Source organism: Staurois parvus, unplaced genomic scaffold (genome assembly GCF_062004578.1).
Source record: "Staurois parvus isolate SC_StPar_1 unplaced genomic scaffold, SC_StPar_1.0 ptg001045l, whole genome shotgun sequence".
In the NCBI taxonomy this organism is placed as follows: domain Eukaryota; kingdom Metazoa; phylum Chordata; class Amphibia; order Anura; family Ranidae; genus Staurois; species Staurois parvus.
This window is the reverse complement of record NW_028318841.1, coordinates 6,720,230-6,738,017: the sequence shown is the minus strand read 5'-3', so window position 1 is coordinate 6,738,017 and position 17,788 is coordinate 6,720,230. Positions and strand designations below refer to the sequence as shown.

General features: G+C 39.8%; 1 protein-coding gene across 3 annotated transcripts in view; it reads right to left on the bottom strand.

The window, feature by feature from the left end:
- The window catches only part of LRCH2 (leucine rich repeats and calponin homology domain containing 2), a 153,120-nt gene that overhangs the window by 27,674 nt on the left and 107,658 nt on the right, over positions 1 to 17,788 (bottom strand). For 2 of the 3 annotated variants that reach the window (XM_089657979.1, XM_089657981.1), the window contains 4 exons: positions 14,665 to 14,715; positions 13,572 to 13,629; positions 7,659 to 7,771; positions 538 to 675 (listed from right to left, as the gene is read on the bottom strand). In XM_089657979.1, coding sequence (XP_089514105.1) covers positions 538 to 675; positions 7,659 to 7,771; positions 13,572 to 13,629; positions 14,665 to 14,715 — 360 coding nt within the window. The remainder of the gene's footprint in view (positions 1 to 537; positions 676 to 7,658; positions 7,772 to 13,571; positions 13,630 to 14,664; positions 14,716 to 17,788) is intronic. The other variant, XM_089657980.1, reaches the window with a different exon arrangement.

Here is a 17,788-nt window from a genome sequence, read left to right as displayed (position 1 = left end):
CTTGGGTTACCTGTGTAATATTAAAATTTGTTTGATTATCTGAATCATTTAACTGTGACAAATATGCAAACAATTAGGAAGGGGCAAATACTTTTTCACAGCACTTGTACTCTAGCTGTTTAGCAGATAAACTAGTCTCCTTTACCAAATTCATCTATGCATTTAGCAGTTCACCTATAGCTCAGCTTTTGAGTCATTGATGTGAGCTTATTCAAAGCCCAGTGCCTTTTTTCCAAACTTTACCAGTGTTATGAGTGTTTCAAAAACCGCAGCAGCACTTCACAGAAAAGTGTATGAACTACTGCTCATACATAAAGGAAAAGATATATCAGTTCATAATGGTGCTAGATAATGTGGTGCTTTAAAAGTTACTTAGAAATATACTAGTGCTCCTACAAAGAAGTGTGTGAAAATACAATATGGTCTGCTCCCAATTTCTAACAGATAATAACATTAAGGAACAGTGATTTACAGCTAAATGGGCAGACTGCTGTGCAAGTGGATCATTTGCATGTGTGTATAAATAGAATGTCTTACCACTGCTGGTGATGGAACATGAATGCTGGCAACTGAACGGGGTCGTATATGGTTAGCAAGATGGCACAACACAACACCATCCATAAGTGCTCCTCCAATGTCATCTGGTAAAATGACCTTAAGCCTGGACTCAAGATTCTGTGAAAACAGTGTAATGATATTCTCCTGTTACTCAGTACTGTATTAACTGCAGTTTTAGAAAACAAAAATATTTAATGAAAATACATAAAAAGCTGACAGCGTTTCAACTACAAAGTAGAACTAAACAAATAATAAAAACAGTAATGTTCATTCAAATTCCACCTACAGTAAAACAGCTTATGAATATTTTTCATAACCCTATATATTATCGCAAACATAACATTTTAAAACTTTACATCCATGGATGTTAAGTTCATTACGTTGCATTTTTGTGCACCCCTGCTGGAGTGTGCACACAGTTTTCCCAACGCACATGTTTCTGTAAATGGCTATTAAGTAGTACTGGGTGCTGCATTGACCACGGGCTGGGTACCGCAGATGATTCAAGTGGAAGAATGTCACCAGCACACCAAGGAATCCTCAGAAGGGTCCAAAGCTTTATTTGTCACATAATATATACAGCAGCATTGTTTCGGAGCCACGCAGGGCCAGTCACTTACCTGACAAAGGGGCCCTGCGTGGCTCAGAAACACTGCCGCTGGAATGCGGGTGTACTTACAGATGATGTGTCCACAGAAACTACATTTCCTAATGACCTCAGCACCTTTTCACTAAGCGCCTTTTAATTAAGCTGTTTTAGAGTTGTGGATTTTATGATGCTCAAACATGCGTCTGCACGCTGAGAACAGGGACAAGCACAACCAGGAGACTATTTACTCCTGTAAAAGGGGTGGTGTCAGCCAGCAAAGAAAAGCAGAAATGGACTGTTCTTTTCACCCTGGATATTACATAAGCAGACAACATTGACGGCAGGGGCACAGACGTACAGGAAGGACAGCAAGGTCGGTAACACTTAGGGTGAAAAATTAACAATTATTTTTTATTAAAATGGTAATACCCTGTCAGATTGCTTTCTGTATTTTATGTACTCTCAAAAAACACACAATTGTGGATATGGAGTCAACAGAAGAAAAAGAAAACAGTAATGTTGACTTACCTGTAAATTCCACATATTGAAGTACAGTACAGGACTTAGTCTGGATATTCATGGACTCTGAGTTATAAGCGGCTACCTTCAAGTGACTGGACACTGGCAAAGCTTTTGCGTTTGCCTCCTAGACGTGCCCCTATAACTCTACCCCTTCTGTGAGACCTCCTTTTCTTAGCAAGCAATGCAGAGTAACACAGACAGGGGTGTTAAGTGTTTGCCTATGTCCTGTACTGCTATACTGTACTCCAAGATATGGAATTCACAGGTAAGTCAAAATTCCTTCTGCCTTAATTGCACAGTAGAGGACACATGTTGGATACAGCCCCAAGTAACAAATCAGAGTGGTGGACAACAAGGCAAACCGAACAGTGCTGACAAGTCCAAAAAACAAAAGGTCAAAGAGCCAACTCAGGCTGTCACTGAAAGGACCTTGTATCCAAAAGGCTGCATCAGCAAAGGTATAGACATCCACCTGGTAGAATTTGAAGGTATGTCTTATCCACCTAGCAATGGTGGACGTAGAGGTAGGATGTCATTTACGAGACCCTACTGGCAATACAAAAAGTGTTTTGTTTTGTTTTTCCAACAGAGGCCGTGGATGTCAGACAGACCTTGACAGCTCTGACCACATCCAGACAATGGAGAGCAATTTCTTTGGAATACTTTAGAGCAGGGCACAAACTCTTCATTAAGGTGGAGGACCAAGATAACCTAGGGTAGAAAGGAGGGTCTGGGGCACAATACCACTTTGTCCTTGTAAAGGATGAGGAAAGTTTCTTTGCATGATAGAGCAGCTAACTTGGAGATCACCTAAGAGTAGTTCCCTAATGGGTTCAAAATGAGGTTTCTGCAGGGCAGTGATAACCAAATTGAGACCCGCAAGGAAACATAGGGTGCTGTAATCGAGGTCTGATCTGTTCAACACCTTGAATAAAGGTGTTTAATAAGAGTACTTAAGGCCAAATTATGGTCAAGTCTAATTGTATGAAGGCCACAAAAGTAGGTAGAGAGTAATCTCTGTGTTTTTTCCTATGAAGAAGTCATGAGGTCAAGTGACGAAACACGTCAGGAGGCGGATCTTAATGATGTAATCACGGCAGGAAGTCTGGGAGAGGCCATCTTTACATGTGGTATTCATAGAAGTTTATCCTTAAGGAGGCAATTTGTTTTTACATTTTAAAAGGCGATCTTTCAGGGCTTATTGAAGGGTTGGGTGTTTATTCACTACACCATGAGAGTTTGTTTTTTTTTTCCTTCCTGGCTTGATGTGCTATATCTTGAATCCGACCAAGGATGAATAAGCTACTTGAGGCAGTTTGAAAGACTGCTGCAGTTTTTCAACCGAGTGTGGTTGGGAAAGTGGTTATGACTTGACTGAGTGTGGGTCAAACTGTGAGGTAAGAGTCTGAAGAGTCTGAAGTGACAGGTGGTGCGCACTGCGGTGGAGTACAGACTGCTATATATTGTGGATTGCATATGAAAGAGTTTTATGGATAGTAAGGAGTCAGAAACATGAAACACATTTGATGAAAGACTTTTTGAGATTAATATATGGACTTCACTTGATGTTTGATTCATTTATGGTGTAATTATTTTTGTTATATTGCACTTTTAAATTTAGTTATCCATATTGTTGCGCTGCACTTTAAATTATTTTTACTTAATCTCTGGGACTGAAGAGCCTGTGTTCACACCAGGCGAAATACAAATTCAATGTATGGTAGTATATCTTTTGTGCAAGAAATAAACATAAAATTAGTGAAGCGCTTGTATCTCATGAATACAATCATGTGTCTCCATAAAGTATAATAGTAAATCAAAGTGACCACGATATATATTAAAAATATGTGAACTCCCTCTAGTGGATAGAAAAAATAATGTCAACCGAAATGACTATAATGGCTAAATATCACACATTAAGAACCTAAATAAGTAGTGCATAAATCAGATATACTAAACAAAGTATATATACATGAAAACAGAATAATTGGCCACATACAATGGTGTCTAAATCAAACATAACTAATATATGCCATAAGTGAAAAAGACAATATCAAAGGTGAAAAAATATTCCATGCATGTGACTGTGCTTTAAGCTGGAACACACACGTGATCTCCACTTCTAAGTGCAAGTACTCTCCTTCAAATGGCAGCAATGCCTGCTCACCTCCCTTCCTCGACCCACACAGGGCCTCAAAGCAGTTACCACCTCAGTGGTGTATTCCTCTGGCAGACTCCTTAATCCTCCTCCTCTCTTATGCAACTCATAAAAAGACAAGAAAGCCTTCCATAGTGTAGTAAGTTTTAATAGGCAAAGTAAAAAGTGACAAAGTAAACCACTCACATGCTCCTTTCCATAAACAAGCGTTTTTCCCAGCCTGTGGGTAGATATGCATGCACCTGGGGGAATCCAATATGGCCACTGTGTCCGGACATACGTCACCAGGAAGTAGACAAACCGACGCGTTGTGTCACGTGCGTCGTGACTTCACCCTGATGAAGTCACGACGCACGTGACACAACGCGTCGGTTTGTCTACTTCCTGGTGACGTATGTCCGGACACAGTGGCCATATTGGATTCCCCCAGGTGCATGCATATCTACCCACAGGCTGGGAAAAACGCTTGTTTATGGAAAGGAGCATGTGAGTGGTTTACTTTGTCACTTTTTACTTTGCCTATTAAAACTTACTACACTATAGAAGGCTTTCTTGTCTTTTTATGAGTTGCATAAGAGAGGAGGAGGATTAAGGAGTCTGCCAGAGGAATACACCACTGAGGTGGTAACTGCTTTGAGGCCCTGTGTGGGTCGAGGAAGGGAGGTGAGCAGGCATTGCTGCCATTTGAAGGAGAGTACTTGCACTTAGAAGTGGAGATCACGTGTGTGTTCCAGCTTAAAGCACAGTCACATGCATGGAATATTTTTTCACCTTTGATATTGTCTTTTTCACTTATGGCATATATTAGTTATGTTTGATTTAGACACCATTGTATGTGGCCAATTATTCTGTTTTCATGTATATATACTTTGTTTAGTATATCTGATTTATGCACTACTTATTTAGGTTCTTAATGTGTGATATTTAGCCATTATAGTCATTTCGGTTGACATTATTTTTTCTATCCACTAGAGGGAGTTCACATATTTTTAATATATATCGTGGTCACTTTGATTTACTATTATACTTTATGGAGACACATGATTGTATTCATGAGATACAAGCGCTTCACTAATTTTATGTTTATTTCTTGCACTTATTGGTATTAGTTAAAGTGACAGCAGCTGTATTGTGTCAGTTATTCCCATGAGCGCAGGAGGATCCCATACTATTTAGTATATCTTTTGTGAAGTGGCTTTTCTGCCTCTGAGTAAGAGAGGAATGACAGAGTCAGAGGTTCAGGACCTGGGCTTCAACAGACATACCATTTAAAGCCAGTGACTGAAAAGCATGATGGAACAGGGGCCCCTAAGACAGCAGGTCTGGCTTGTTCAGAAGAGGCCAGGAGTTATCCCCCAGAAGTTTGAGTATGTCAGTGTACAAAGTTCCTCTGGAATATAAAAATAGTTACTGTATGTCTGTACCACCTACTATTTCATTAAAATGCAGCAGCTGTATTTAGATATCTCCTGACATTCAATATAATATGTATGTTATCTACAGCTCTAAATAAATCCCAAATCTTATGTCACTAACCCTTCTATCATATGCAATATCTGTGCTGTACTTCTGCAAAAACCTGTGCATAAATCTTATATCCTAAAATGCTTCCATACACAAGTACTCAAATATAAATTGGGTGCAAAAATGCCAACAACAAATTCTACATATTATTTCATGCTAGTGCAAAACCTGTGCATAAATCTTATGTCTTAAACTTTTTCCATATACAGTACTCGTATGTGATGCAAATTTCAATTCAAACGGTGACATCTCTAGCCAACTCTTCAGAAAACTTACCAGAATGTAAGACACTTAATAAAAATGGATTATCATCACTTTTTTCCTATATAACTTCAGCAAACAGCCCCCACTAATAGGCATTCCATGTACACAGAATAAGAGAAACAAGGTACAAATAGCGTAAAAAAGTTTCCCGTCCCCTGAATCACAAGAGATTGAAACACTCAGCCTGTGAGGATGGCATCTGTTAGCACCTTCTATGGGCATGCAAGAAATGACCTCCCCATTTCCAATATTAGGCTGGAAATCCCCCAAGTTAGGGAGTTCCTTCCTTACTGGAGAGAAGCATGGGAAAATCGAGTTCTTTGTTCTAGGCCAACAGAATGTTGAGGCCTTGAGTGAAACTGAGCAAATAAGACCCAGGACCCTCTTCGAGAATTACACAAATGGATTTCTTTTTGACCCGAAGCCCTTCACGCCGACGTAACACAAATATGTGGCCTCACGGAACTGGGCTTTTTTCCGTAGGTCCGCATATTTGTGTACAACAGTTAAAGTGTAACTATAGGACCACCGCCAAGTGTTTGATTTGTGTGGACTGAGTGGTCACAGCTGATTCAATGACAGTCTCCACAACTGTTTTGCGTGTAATTGCATATTAGCTGCAGTGCTACTTGTGCAATTACATGTGAACAGCCACAGCCAGTGTTGGCTTGTCATTGATTTGTATAGGCTTCCTATCCACAGCCAGTGCAAACATCTTGCTGTACCCGCGGCAGAAACACTGATCTGGGCAGTGTTTGGCCCTGTATGGCCGTGTGAAAGAGGCCTAAGAAAGTGGGTTTTTTTTTTAAACCTTTTCTCTACTTGGAAGCCTGGTTGTGAAAAATTAAGCCAATTTTCTACTAAAATATAACATAATGGATTCTAGGGAACCTACAACATAAACAAAACAAAGCCATTATATACAATTCAATGGTAATAAGTATTGCACAACCTTTGTTTTAGTTTTGCATGGTTTAGTACTATTAAGTAACAGACAAGCTGTACCTTACAAAGCACTTAATAAAATGTTCTGAAGAGAACTACTAGTTAAAAAAAAACAAACATACACCTTTTAAAATGCTGAACAAGGCACTTTTAAAAATAATTGCAAGGGAAATTTTGTGTTTCCTCAACTTCTCAAGAAGCATTACCTCATCAGGGAAAACATAAATAATCGGTGAAGCAGTTTTTAAACTGATCTTTTGTAAACAAAAAAAAAATCCATGAACAAAATTTTTATTTCACAGATCAAAATTTAAAGTGGATGTAAACCCAAAACTTATCTTTGTTATGGATAGAATATGGCTGGCCATTTTCTTTCCTTCAACAAGGGATTGCAGGAAAGAAAATGGCTTGGCATGATTCCCCATCAACACTGACTGAATTCTCTCCCACTGTACTATTGTATTCTGACTAAGGTACAACCAACCTGCCCATAGGTGAATCAAAATTCGGCTGATTCCTTCTGAACTGGCAGAATTTTGATCCTTCTATTGGCTAGCTTTAGTTAAACCGCTTGTCAGTAAATATTGCGGTTCATGTCCCTGTTGAGGAGATTCACCCCCTTTAGCTGTCCTAATGAGAATTGTCACTGATAATAAAACGTAATGAGAAATCTTCCAATATACACCTGTTCTGGTGGCAAAATGTAACAGCTACTCATACAAGACTCAAATTCCAGCTGATTCAAGACATTGGTGGCCTTGTCAACTGTCCAGGTATTCAGGTAGGTATGGGTGTTGTGCCTGCTTGACTACAAAAGTCAGCAGAGGAGATGCCTTCGTCTCTTGTGCTGTTCCTACTATGGATTATAGTGACAGATAACCCATCTATCAGTAAGCATTTTCATATTCATATTATAAAGGACTAATTATAGAGTTCAAATAGAATATGGCAGACCCTGGTTATCCAAGTGAATTAAGCAGAACTGTTTGTAAACCCCAATAAGGGTCTCCTTTTTATTTTCCCAGAAAAATGAAAGTGTGTTATTTCTTTCATATTAAACCATGCCCCAACAGCCAGCACTATATTATGAACACATACATTACGCAGCTGGTTTATCTGCTCTCTCTCTTCTCTTAGATGCTCCATCTTCCTTCTCATCGTGAAGCCCGGATCTACAGACCCATATTCTTGTCGAGAGGAACGGCTAAAAGCTGTAAATAAAACACCAATTAATATTCTCAAAGAACAGGTAAGGTATGCGCATTGAACTTTGAAATGACGGCTAGAGCAGAACTGTCGAGCTTCAGGTAAAAGAAGAAGGGAAAGAAATGTGGGCATCCACTAACAAGTCTGTTAATTCCTGTTCAATGGGAAACTACTAACACTGCTGCATTTGCAAGAGAAGCACAGATCGGCTTTTTAGACGTCAGCTTACATTTATTATAATAAATGAACCTATATGACAGTGTCGTGCGTAAGTGCAGGTAGTGCATTAATCCGTCTAACATACAAAGTGCGTTATCATAACACACCAATGTATTATATATTGCATAGATCCAAACAAATGTGATCAAATAAAATTCCAAAAGCCCACATGAAAAGAAAGGTTAACAATAGCTCTTGCATTTGTGTAAGACATCAATTCCTTAGTGTGTTTATATATTCTCCACTTTTAACTTCTTATCACCAAGTATATCTCTCCCATCACCTATTTCCATATGCTCTCATCTTAATGTTTTGACCCAACAACCAAAACAGAGAAAGCAGAAATTGACATTCATGACATGTCAGTAGAAAAGCCAAGTCAATATGTGGCACTAGTATTACAGCAGTGATACATCTGGTTGGCATGCTGGCTTTATTCTACATGTGTCACATCTGTTCTTTTGCATGTGGGGGGTGGGGTGTATATGTACAGTCATGGCAAAAATATTGGCACCCCTGCATTTCTGTCAGATAATGAATCACTTCACCTAGAAAATTGTTGCAATTACAAATGTTTAGACATTCTCATGTTTATATATTTTGTTTGTATTGGTAAGACCCCATGCAGGGGTGTTAATATTTTTTGCCATGACTGTATTTGTGTGATACAGTACTCGCTTTACTTCCATGCCTGCTTGAATGCAAGCGCTGCAGGGCCCCAGCAGTACGGTTGCATCTCTGCCCACCTCTTTTCTAGATTTTTGCATGGCCTGAAGAAGAGGGGGATGGAGATTTGACTCACAGTGCTATGGTATTATATACCTGCAGCATTTACATCTAAGTGAGCACAACCAACAATCAGAGAAGAAGGGCCTTAGAGAGGTGACCAAGAACCCGATGGTCAATCTGACTGAGCTCCATAGATCCTGTGTGAAGATGGGACAAAATTCCAGAAGGACAACCATCACTGCAGCCCTGCACTGAATGGGCTTTATGACAGAGTGGCAAGACGGAAACCTCTTCTCAGTGGAGTTTGCTTAAAAAAAAAAAAAAAGCACCTGAAGGACTCTCAGACCGTAAGCAACACGATTCTCTGGTCTGATGTAACCAAGATTGAACGGTTTGGCCTCAATTCTATTTGTTATGTCTGGAGGAAACCAGGCGCTGCTCATCACCTGCCCAATACTATCCCAACAGTGAAGTAAGGTGGAGACAGCATCATGCTGTGGGGGGTTTTCAGCAGCAGGAAGAAAAGACTGGTCAGGGTTGAGGAAAAGCTGAATGGAGCAAACTACAGAAATATCCTCAATAAAAACCTGTTCCACAGTGCTCAGGACCTCAGACTGGGCCAAAGGTTCAACTTCCAACATGACAACAATTCTAAGTACATGGCCAAGACAACACAGTAGTAGCTTAGAGACAACTCTGTAAATGTGCTAAAGTGGCCCAGCCAGAAGCCTGATTGAACCCTAGTGAACATCTCTGAAGAGACCTGAAAATGGCTGTCCACCGACAGTCCCCACCCAACCTGACTGAGCCCGAGAGGATTTGCAAAGAAGAGTGGTAGAAAATCCCCCAATCCAGGTGTGCAAAGCTTGTTGCATCATACCCAAAAAGACTTGAGGTTGTAATTGCTGCCAAAGGCACTTCAACAAAGAGTAAAGGGTCTGAATACCTGAGTACATTTGATATTTCAGTGTTTTCTTTTTAATAAAGTTAAAGACATTTCTAAAATACTCTTTTCACTTTGTCATTATCAGCTACTGAATGTAGATTAAGGAAAACAAATGAATTTAAACAACTGTAGTACAAGGCTGCAAATTATTATTGTAAAAAGTGAAGGGGGGGGCTGAATACTTTATAATTGCACTGTAATTCCTCCCGCTGACATAGTTGCTGGGGCACTATTCCATCCACTAGTATCAGCAATGGGGCACTATTTCTCCCACTAGTCTCAATGATTTGGCACTATTCCTCCGACTGACACAAACAATGAGGCACAATTTCTTCCACTGATACCAATCATGGATACGGTTTCTCTCATTAATACCAATGATGGGTCACCACTCCTCCTGCTAATGACCATCGAACCTGAAGCCATGTTTATTCTCACTGATGCTGGGCCTGGAACATTTTCTACTCCCACTGGCCACAAACCACCCCCTTTAAAGTCTGAAGGACAGTAAATTGGTCCTTTGATTGAAAAAACGTTGGAGACCCCTGACTCAAAATGTTCTTAGAAGTGTTTACACTACCATCAAAAGTTTAAGTGTGTGCTTTTTGCAGCAAGAGTCTGGGTTACGCATATGAGCTTCATTCTTTCTAACAAGTCACTAACAATGTAGGACCAATCTTTAAAATGTTTTGCAATATTTCAGGAAAAAAAAACCTCATGCTCAAACACTGTATTCCAAGATCTTGCAGCTCTCAGAACTAGAATTATTATGGTACATGGGAACAGAGAGTGTGATTCAAAAGCTTAAAGCGGAAATAAACCCTCCTATCCATTATAAGCAAGAAAGCTGCCGTGTTAGATTCTGCTTAATCTGCAAATGCCATGGTACTGCACATGTGAACAGTTTTAACATTAGTCATTTAAAGGCTTGACATTTGGGTTGAGAGGACAAGCACTTGTGACAGTTATCATTCACATCATGCCTTGAATGTAATTGTTTTGGGAAACAGTTAAATGATAGGTTTAGTTCCGCTTTAATCTGCAGTTGCCCAATCCAAATGGTAATAAAGCTGTATCTCCATTTGTACTTTGTCACCCTTTTACTTCAGAATAAGTTACCATCTCGTTCACATGGCTGTTGGTGTACACTGGGAAAAACCGTACCGATGCACTGATCCTTTTTTTGGGTTTTGTTTTTCTTTTTATTTTGTTAGAACACTTAGCCCTGTGCAAATTTTATGAACAGGCCCTTATACAGCCCTTCCAGATCACATAGCTAAGCTAGTTTCCTCACTATGCTTTTCTATAAAACTTGGAAAACTTTTTGCACCCAGCCTGTGGTCATTATTCCTAAGTGCTCTGTCCTACTGTCAGAATGTTTCTTATAAAAACAAGTACTGTAGATGTAGCAGATCTCAAGTGGTGCCTAGCTCTGCCTCTCAAATGGTGGAGTGGAAGGCAGGAGCCTTCTACTACAGGGGTGTGGACATTTTTGAAAAAACTACTTGTCCAGGGACTAAATCAGTGTCCCAATATATTTGTCCCTCATGACAATCTACTTGTCAAGATAAAAATAAATACATTTTAACCAAAACTGTATTAAAATCTGCTTTAAGTTATGTCTATGGCTTTTAAAAACAAAAAGGGCTTTATGGTGATTTAAACGTTTAATATTTTTAACATTGCATTGTAAATCTTTTTCTCCCCTCCCTGCCTGTCTCCAGCACCGCCCCCAGGGACTAGCAGGGAGGGGAGAGACCTTGCAGTGTAATGAGCACCGATTTTGTGCTCGTCAAGAAAGGGGAGTGTCGGGCTTATCCTTTTCGCTACCAGTCGTTTTTACGTTTTTTTGCACAAGTTTAACAAATCATTTAGGGCCTGAACATTACACAAAACTCCAAAACATGATACATTTTTTAAATCATATTTTTTAAATATAAAAGGCGAGGTTGCATTGAGTAAATAGATAGCCAAGATGTCAAACCTTTAATTTGCGTGCACTCGTGAAATGGCGACAAACTTCAGTACCATATATTTTCTATACGTGACGCTTTTAAAGCCCCTTATAGGTCATCAGTTTAGTGTTACGGAGGTGGTCTGCTGCTAGAATTATTGCTCTCATTCTGGCGTGCGTGGCGATATGTAACATTTTCTTGCGTAGGTGCCCCAACGTGTGCTTTTACATTTGCATGTGCGTACATATGTGGGGGTGGGGGGGCTTGAAATTTTTTTTGGGGGGTTATATGCTTGGGTGTAACTTTAATTTTTTACAAATAACATTTTTTTTTAACTTAAATTTTTTTTTATCACATAGGGGACAAAAAGTACTCTATGTGATGATTTCTGATGACAGGTTCTCTTTTTTGAGACATCCAGGGTCTAAAAGACCCCCAATGTCTCCCTTGTGCTACACTGAATGTAATGCAGTGCACATCGCACTGCATTACATTTTTTCCCAGCCTCTGTCAATGGGGACCCAGAAGTGACGTCACATCACTTCCGAGTCAGGACAGAAGGGGAGGAGAGTGGATTCATCCATTCTCCTCCCTCCCATATACTCGCCGGCAGCCACTGAACTGGTACCAGGCCCGCAGATTGACAAGCGGAGCCCAGGACATATAGCGGGCATGGGGGGAGAGGTTGGCACTTTGGGTTGTGTGGAAGCGATCGGGCAGCAGCGCTGCCGCCCGAATGCTTCCATCTGACAGGTGAGGCCTGCTGTTTGCCCGCAGCAGGGCTAAGATGTAAAAAAAACTACCTGCCAGGAACTACATGTTCTGGGTGTGGGGCGATACAAATTGGACATCCCTGAGGTAGTACAAAAAGGGACATGATTTTTCAAAAAGAAGAGGGGGCTGCCAGTTAGACCCTGACAACATTGAAGAAGTATAGTTAAATTTCCTAGAATGTTTTCGACTAGGACAGAGGGAAGGCAGAAGACCAGAAAGGCAACCTTACATGTGAGGTTCTCAAATGAATATCTCTAATCAGCTCAAAGGGAGGTCTCTGAATTGCAGAGGGTTCAGATTCCAAGGCAACACTGGGATCAAATTGGAAGATTTAGATGAACAACTCCCTGAACAAAGTCTTGATTAAGGATTGCAAAACGAGAGGTTTCTGGAAGAGAATGAATAAGGCAGAAAACTATCAGGTGTCTGTCCGTGCACAAGGCAAAATAAGCTTTCCATGTGCGATGATACTTTTTGCAGTAAATAGATCTTGCTTTGGGTACAGTGGGGGCAACCAATTAGGAGATACCCCTACCCTTCAGGACCTGGGTTTTAACATGCTGTTGCTGTTAACGCCAGCAACTGAGAAGTGGGGTGGAATAGGAGGCCTTGCTACAGTAAGTCTGGTCTGTTTCAGAGAAGTCAAGGCTCATCCACCAGGAGTCTGAATAGGTCTGTCTATGTACCACATCCTCCCAAACCAATTACGTGTGCTGAGGAATACCGGAAAGCTTTCGATCACTATCCTGTACAGCAAATGAGGGAGAATCTTTATCATAGGAAAGGCATATATCAGCCTGACAGGAGTTCTAGGAAGCACCACTGCAAAGGCCAGAGAACCCCTAGTCCTGGCTACAAATCCATTCAGTTTGTTTTTCAATCTGGTGGCCAGGATGTCAATGTCTGGTTTGCCCTACCTTTGACAGCATCTGAAACATCGCATGGTCGAAAAGACCACACCCCGGATCTATGGATGGTATCTTTGGAAGTCCAGAGAATGTGGATGGAAAGGGCTGAAATGGAAAATGTGCTGCAGATATAATCCTAAAAGACAACTTACGCTCCAGGAAAACTATAAGGGTGTTAACTCAGGTGAACTCCAACATCATCTTGGTTGGCACCCCATCTTAACCAAACAGCATAATTAAAAGAAAAAACACTTCAGTTTTTGGGAATTCTTACCTGACCTTGGCTTTAATCCAAATGGCGTTGGAGAGCTACTGTGTGACCTTTCACAGTCCTAAAATAGAGATAAACAATAAAGTTATGCTGAACCAGATATTCTTCAAAGATAATAGTGACATGTTCCTAGCTCATGCACTGATAGGTCTATGAGAGCGGCAACACAAGAAATTTAGTTTAAATTTTTCCAATTAAAAGACAACCCCATCCAAAACATTTCTCAGTTTTCATTGACTGTTAGAAAGTGGAATCACATACTGGCCTCTTAAATCACTTGGGGACTCCAATGGTGAGATCTGTCAGAATTCAGTTTCAGATTACTGCTGCTGTCGGGCCATTACATTGGATCTTCCACAAAACAAAAAAGACTGGATTTTAGGAGAAGTAGCAAAGAGGAACGTTTGCCACTGGAGTCTTCAAGAGATCAGAATTTGGCTGGTGACTCACTCAATCAATTTTGGGATGAAGTGGCCCTCATACTATTAGTGCTTGCACCCATGATCCATTTGAGTCTATTTCTGTTCATCAGAAATGAATTATAAGAAGGTTGGCACTGTTCAAATGGAAAATTAGGAGCATAGTATTTTGTCTGAAAAATTCTCAACTTCCTTAATCTATCCTATAAAAACTCAGTGAGCAGAGCTGGCAGACCTCTGCCCACCACAAACTGAGAAAAGCAAAAATCCATTATGCACTAAAGCACTCAAACATGTTAAAATAATTTCTAGCAAAAAACCCAATAAAACATTAAACATAAAACATTTTAAATGGCAGGCCTGTCAAAATTAATTTTTTAGTTGCAAGTACCTGCCTATGGATTCACACACTAGATTAATATGCAGGATTGAAACTGAAATACTATGCCATAATTCCAAGCTCTGGCCTCCCAACAGAGCACAGCAATAGGGGGTGTTACTCTAACATTTACATTTTTTTACTTTTTTGGTATACACATGAGCAGAGACTCCATGGAAGCCAAAGCAGCTAGGACACACAGTGGGCAATTCATTCCTCCAGCATCCATTCATAACTAAAATTCTGATTTGGGTGGGCTGGACCCAGAAATAAAAGGAAACCAAAACATAACATGTACCTCTGATGACACTGGAGATGAGGGTGACACATTTGCACTATCACTGTTTTGCTAAAATGAAATGAAAAAAAAAAAAAAAAAAAAGTTATCAGACTGTATTCTACATTGCATGTGTAGACTAGGCAGCAAACTATGTGAATGTTCCGTCTGCAGTTCTCTTTAAGATTATTTGGGAATTACCACTTTAGGAATATTCATCAACCAATAACATATTCTAAAAAAGGCAACTTGGTTTAACAAGAGGTTACATTCTATCAAACCAGTAACCTCTCTCTGCTCTGTTTCTGAATGTCATACGTAACCTTTTTAATCGTGTACTGGCATATTAAACACATTATATAAAACTGCCAGTAGTAGATGTGCTTACTATAAATTTTATATATATATATATATATATATATATATATATATATATATATACACATATACATATATATATATATATACATACACACACACATATATATATATATATATATATATATATATATATATATATATATATATGTAAGCTAGTTTGTCAACTGTATCTAAATGTATATATTTGGTGACTGAATCGCTATTTGTAACATTTAATATACAAGGTCATGGTTTAGGCAGTATTAATGTTCTATATACCGTTTGAATTATAATCATTCATAGTGATGATGACATATTAAAAGATTTGTTTTTGAGCCCAATAAATATTCCACTTAGTCCCGTTTTCATACAGTAACTGTAATCTGAAACCCTGCCTAGTCTTTATAACATACAATTGCACATTATGTTGTACAGGCAACATATATTCAGCTGAGCTGTTTGTATAACCTGGTTCATGTAAAATGCATTGCAGGTCGATGAATGATTGATATATATGGAACAAAAAGACAAATGGGTAACTGTGCAAATAAAAGGATATCATTGCAGATTAAAATTTCCAGACGTCATACTAGTAAATTTAATACACACACAAACATACATGCATCAAATTCCTTAGCAGAAAATTAATTTTTGGTAAAGGATGCATCAGTGATCCAACATTTTGTAAATTCTTTTTCCATAAGCTGTTAGGCATCTTGAATTTTTAAAAGTTTTGCCTACAAAATTTGCCCGCCATCAATTTGGAAAACCTCAAAACATCCTCTAGGCACTTCCCTGAGCCCAGGATGTACAAAGCTAGTAGACACACACCTTGTAGTTTCTGGTCTTTGGCATGCATGACACTTACCATTAAAAGTTTTAAAAGGTTGAGATTGAAATCACACTAGTATGATTTCAGATGTGACAGGATTGCATTGTTTTCAATTGGTTTGCTCTTGTACAATGAAAATTGCCCTGTATGAAGTGACAAAGTAAAATTCAGGATCAAAGCAGCCAGCAGCCAACTGGGAATCTGTGCTGCATTTTGGGAGACTTTGCCAGAACTCTTAGAGCAGATTAACGTATGCACACTGCACCTTTTCCATCAGGAACACAGAAGGTTGTTCTGAAACTAAGGTATATACCTAAAAATTGATAAATCCTGTAAAAATAATAATTAAAATTTTTATTATTTATTATTATTATTATTTTTAATTAAATTTTTAATGATTTTATTTTCTACTTCTGTGACCAGAGCAATACAATGTTACCATAGTAGCATTGTACTACTCTAGGAAAGTGATCAGGATTTATTGTTTTTTTAAACACATTACTGTATGATTGCTTATATCAACAAATTTCATTGGTATAAGCAAGCATTTTTACTGAATGAAATGGATTCATTCAGTAGTTTTTGTTGTGATCAGCTGTGATTAACCACAGCAGATCATGGTATACAGTGGGACAAAAAAGTATTTAGTCAGCCACCAATTGTGCAAGTTCTCCCACTTAAAAAGATGAGAGAGGCCTGTAATTGGCATCATAGGTAGACCTCAACTATGAGAGACAAAATGAGAAGAAAAATCCAGACAATCACATTGGCTGATTTGGAAAGAATTTATTTGCAAATTATGGTGGAAAATAAGTATTTGGTCACCTACAAACAAGCAAGATTTCTGGCTCTCACAGACCTGTACCTTCTTCTTTAAGAGGCTCCTCTGTTCTGCACTCATTACCTGTATCAATGGCACCTGTTTGAACTTGTTATCAGTATAAACGACACCTGTCCACAACCTCAAACAGTCACACTCCAAACTCCACTATGGTGAAGACTAAAGAGCTGTTGAAGGACACCAGAAAAAAAATTGTAGACCTGCACCAGGCTGGGAAGACTGAATCTGCAATAGGCAAGCAGCTTGGTGTGAACAAATCAACTGTGGGAGCAATAATTAGAAAATGGAAGACATACAAGACCACTGATAATCTCCCTCGATCTGGGGCTCCACGCAAGATCTCACCCCGTGGGGTCAAAATGATCACAAGAACGGTGAGCAAAAATTTCAGCACCACACGGGGGGACCTAGTGAATGACCTGCAGAGAGCTGGGACCAACGTAACAAAGGCTACCATCAGTAACACATTACGCCGCCAGGGACTCAGATCCTGCAGTGCCAGACGTGTCCCCCTGCTTAAGCCAGTACATGTCCGGGCCCGTCTGAAGTTTGCTAGAGAGCATTTGGATGATCCAGAAGAGGATTGGGAGAATGTCATATGGTCAGATGAAACCAATATATAACTGTTTGGTAGAAACACAACTCGTCGTGTTTGGAGGAGAGAGAATGCTGAGTTGCATCCAAAGAACACCATACCTACTGTGAAGCATGGGGGTGGCAACATCATGCTTTGGGGCTGTTTCTCCGCAAAGAGACCAGGACGACTGATCCATGTACAAGACAGAATGAATGGGGCCATGTATCGTGAGATTTTGAGTGCAAACCTCCTTCCATCAGCAAGGGCATTGAAGATGAAATGTGGCTGGGTCTTCCAACATGACAATGATCCCAAACACACCGCCCGGGCAACGAAGGAGTGGCTTCGCAAGAAGCATTTCAAGTTCCTGGAGTGGCCTAGCCAGTCTCCAGATCTCAACCCCATAGAAAACCTTTGGAGGGAGTTGAAAGTCCGTGTTGCCCAGCGACAGCCCCAAAACATCACTGCTCTAGAGGAGATCTGCATGGAGGAATGGGCCAACATACCAGCAACAGTGTGTGCCAACCTTGTGAAG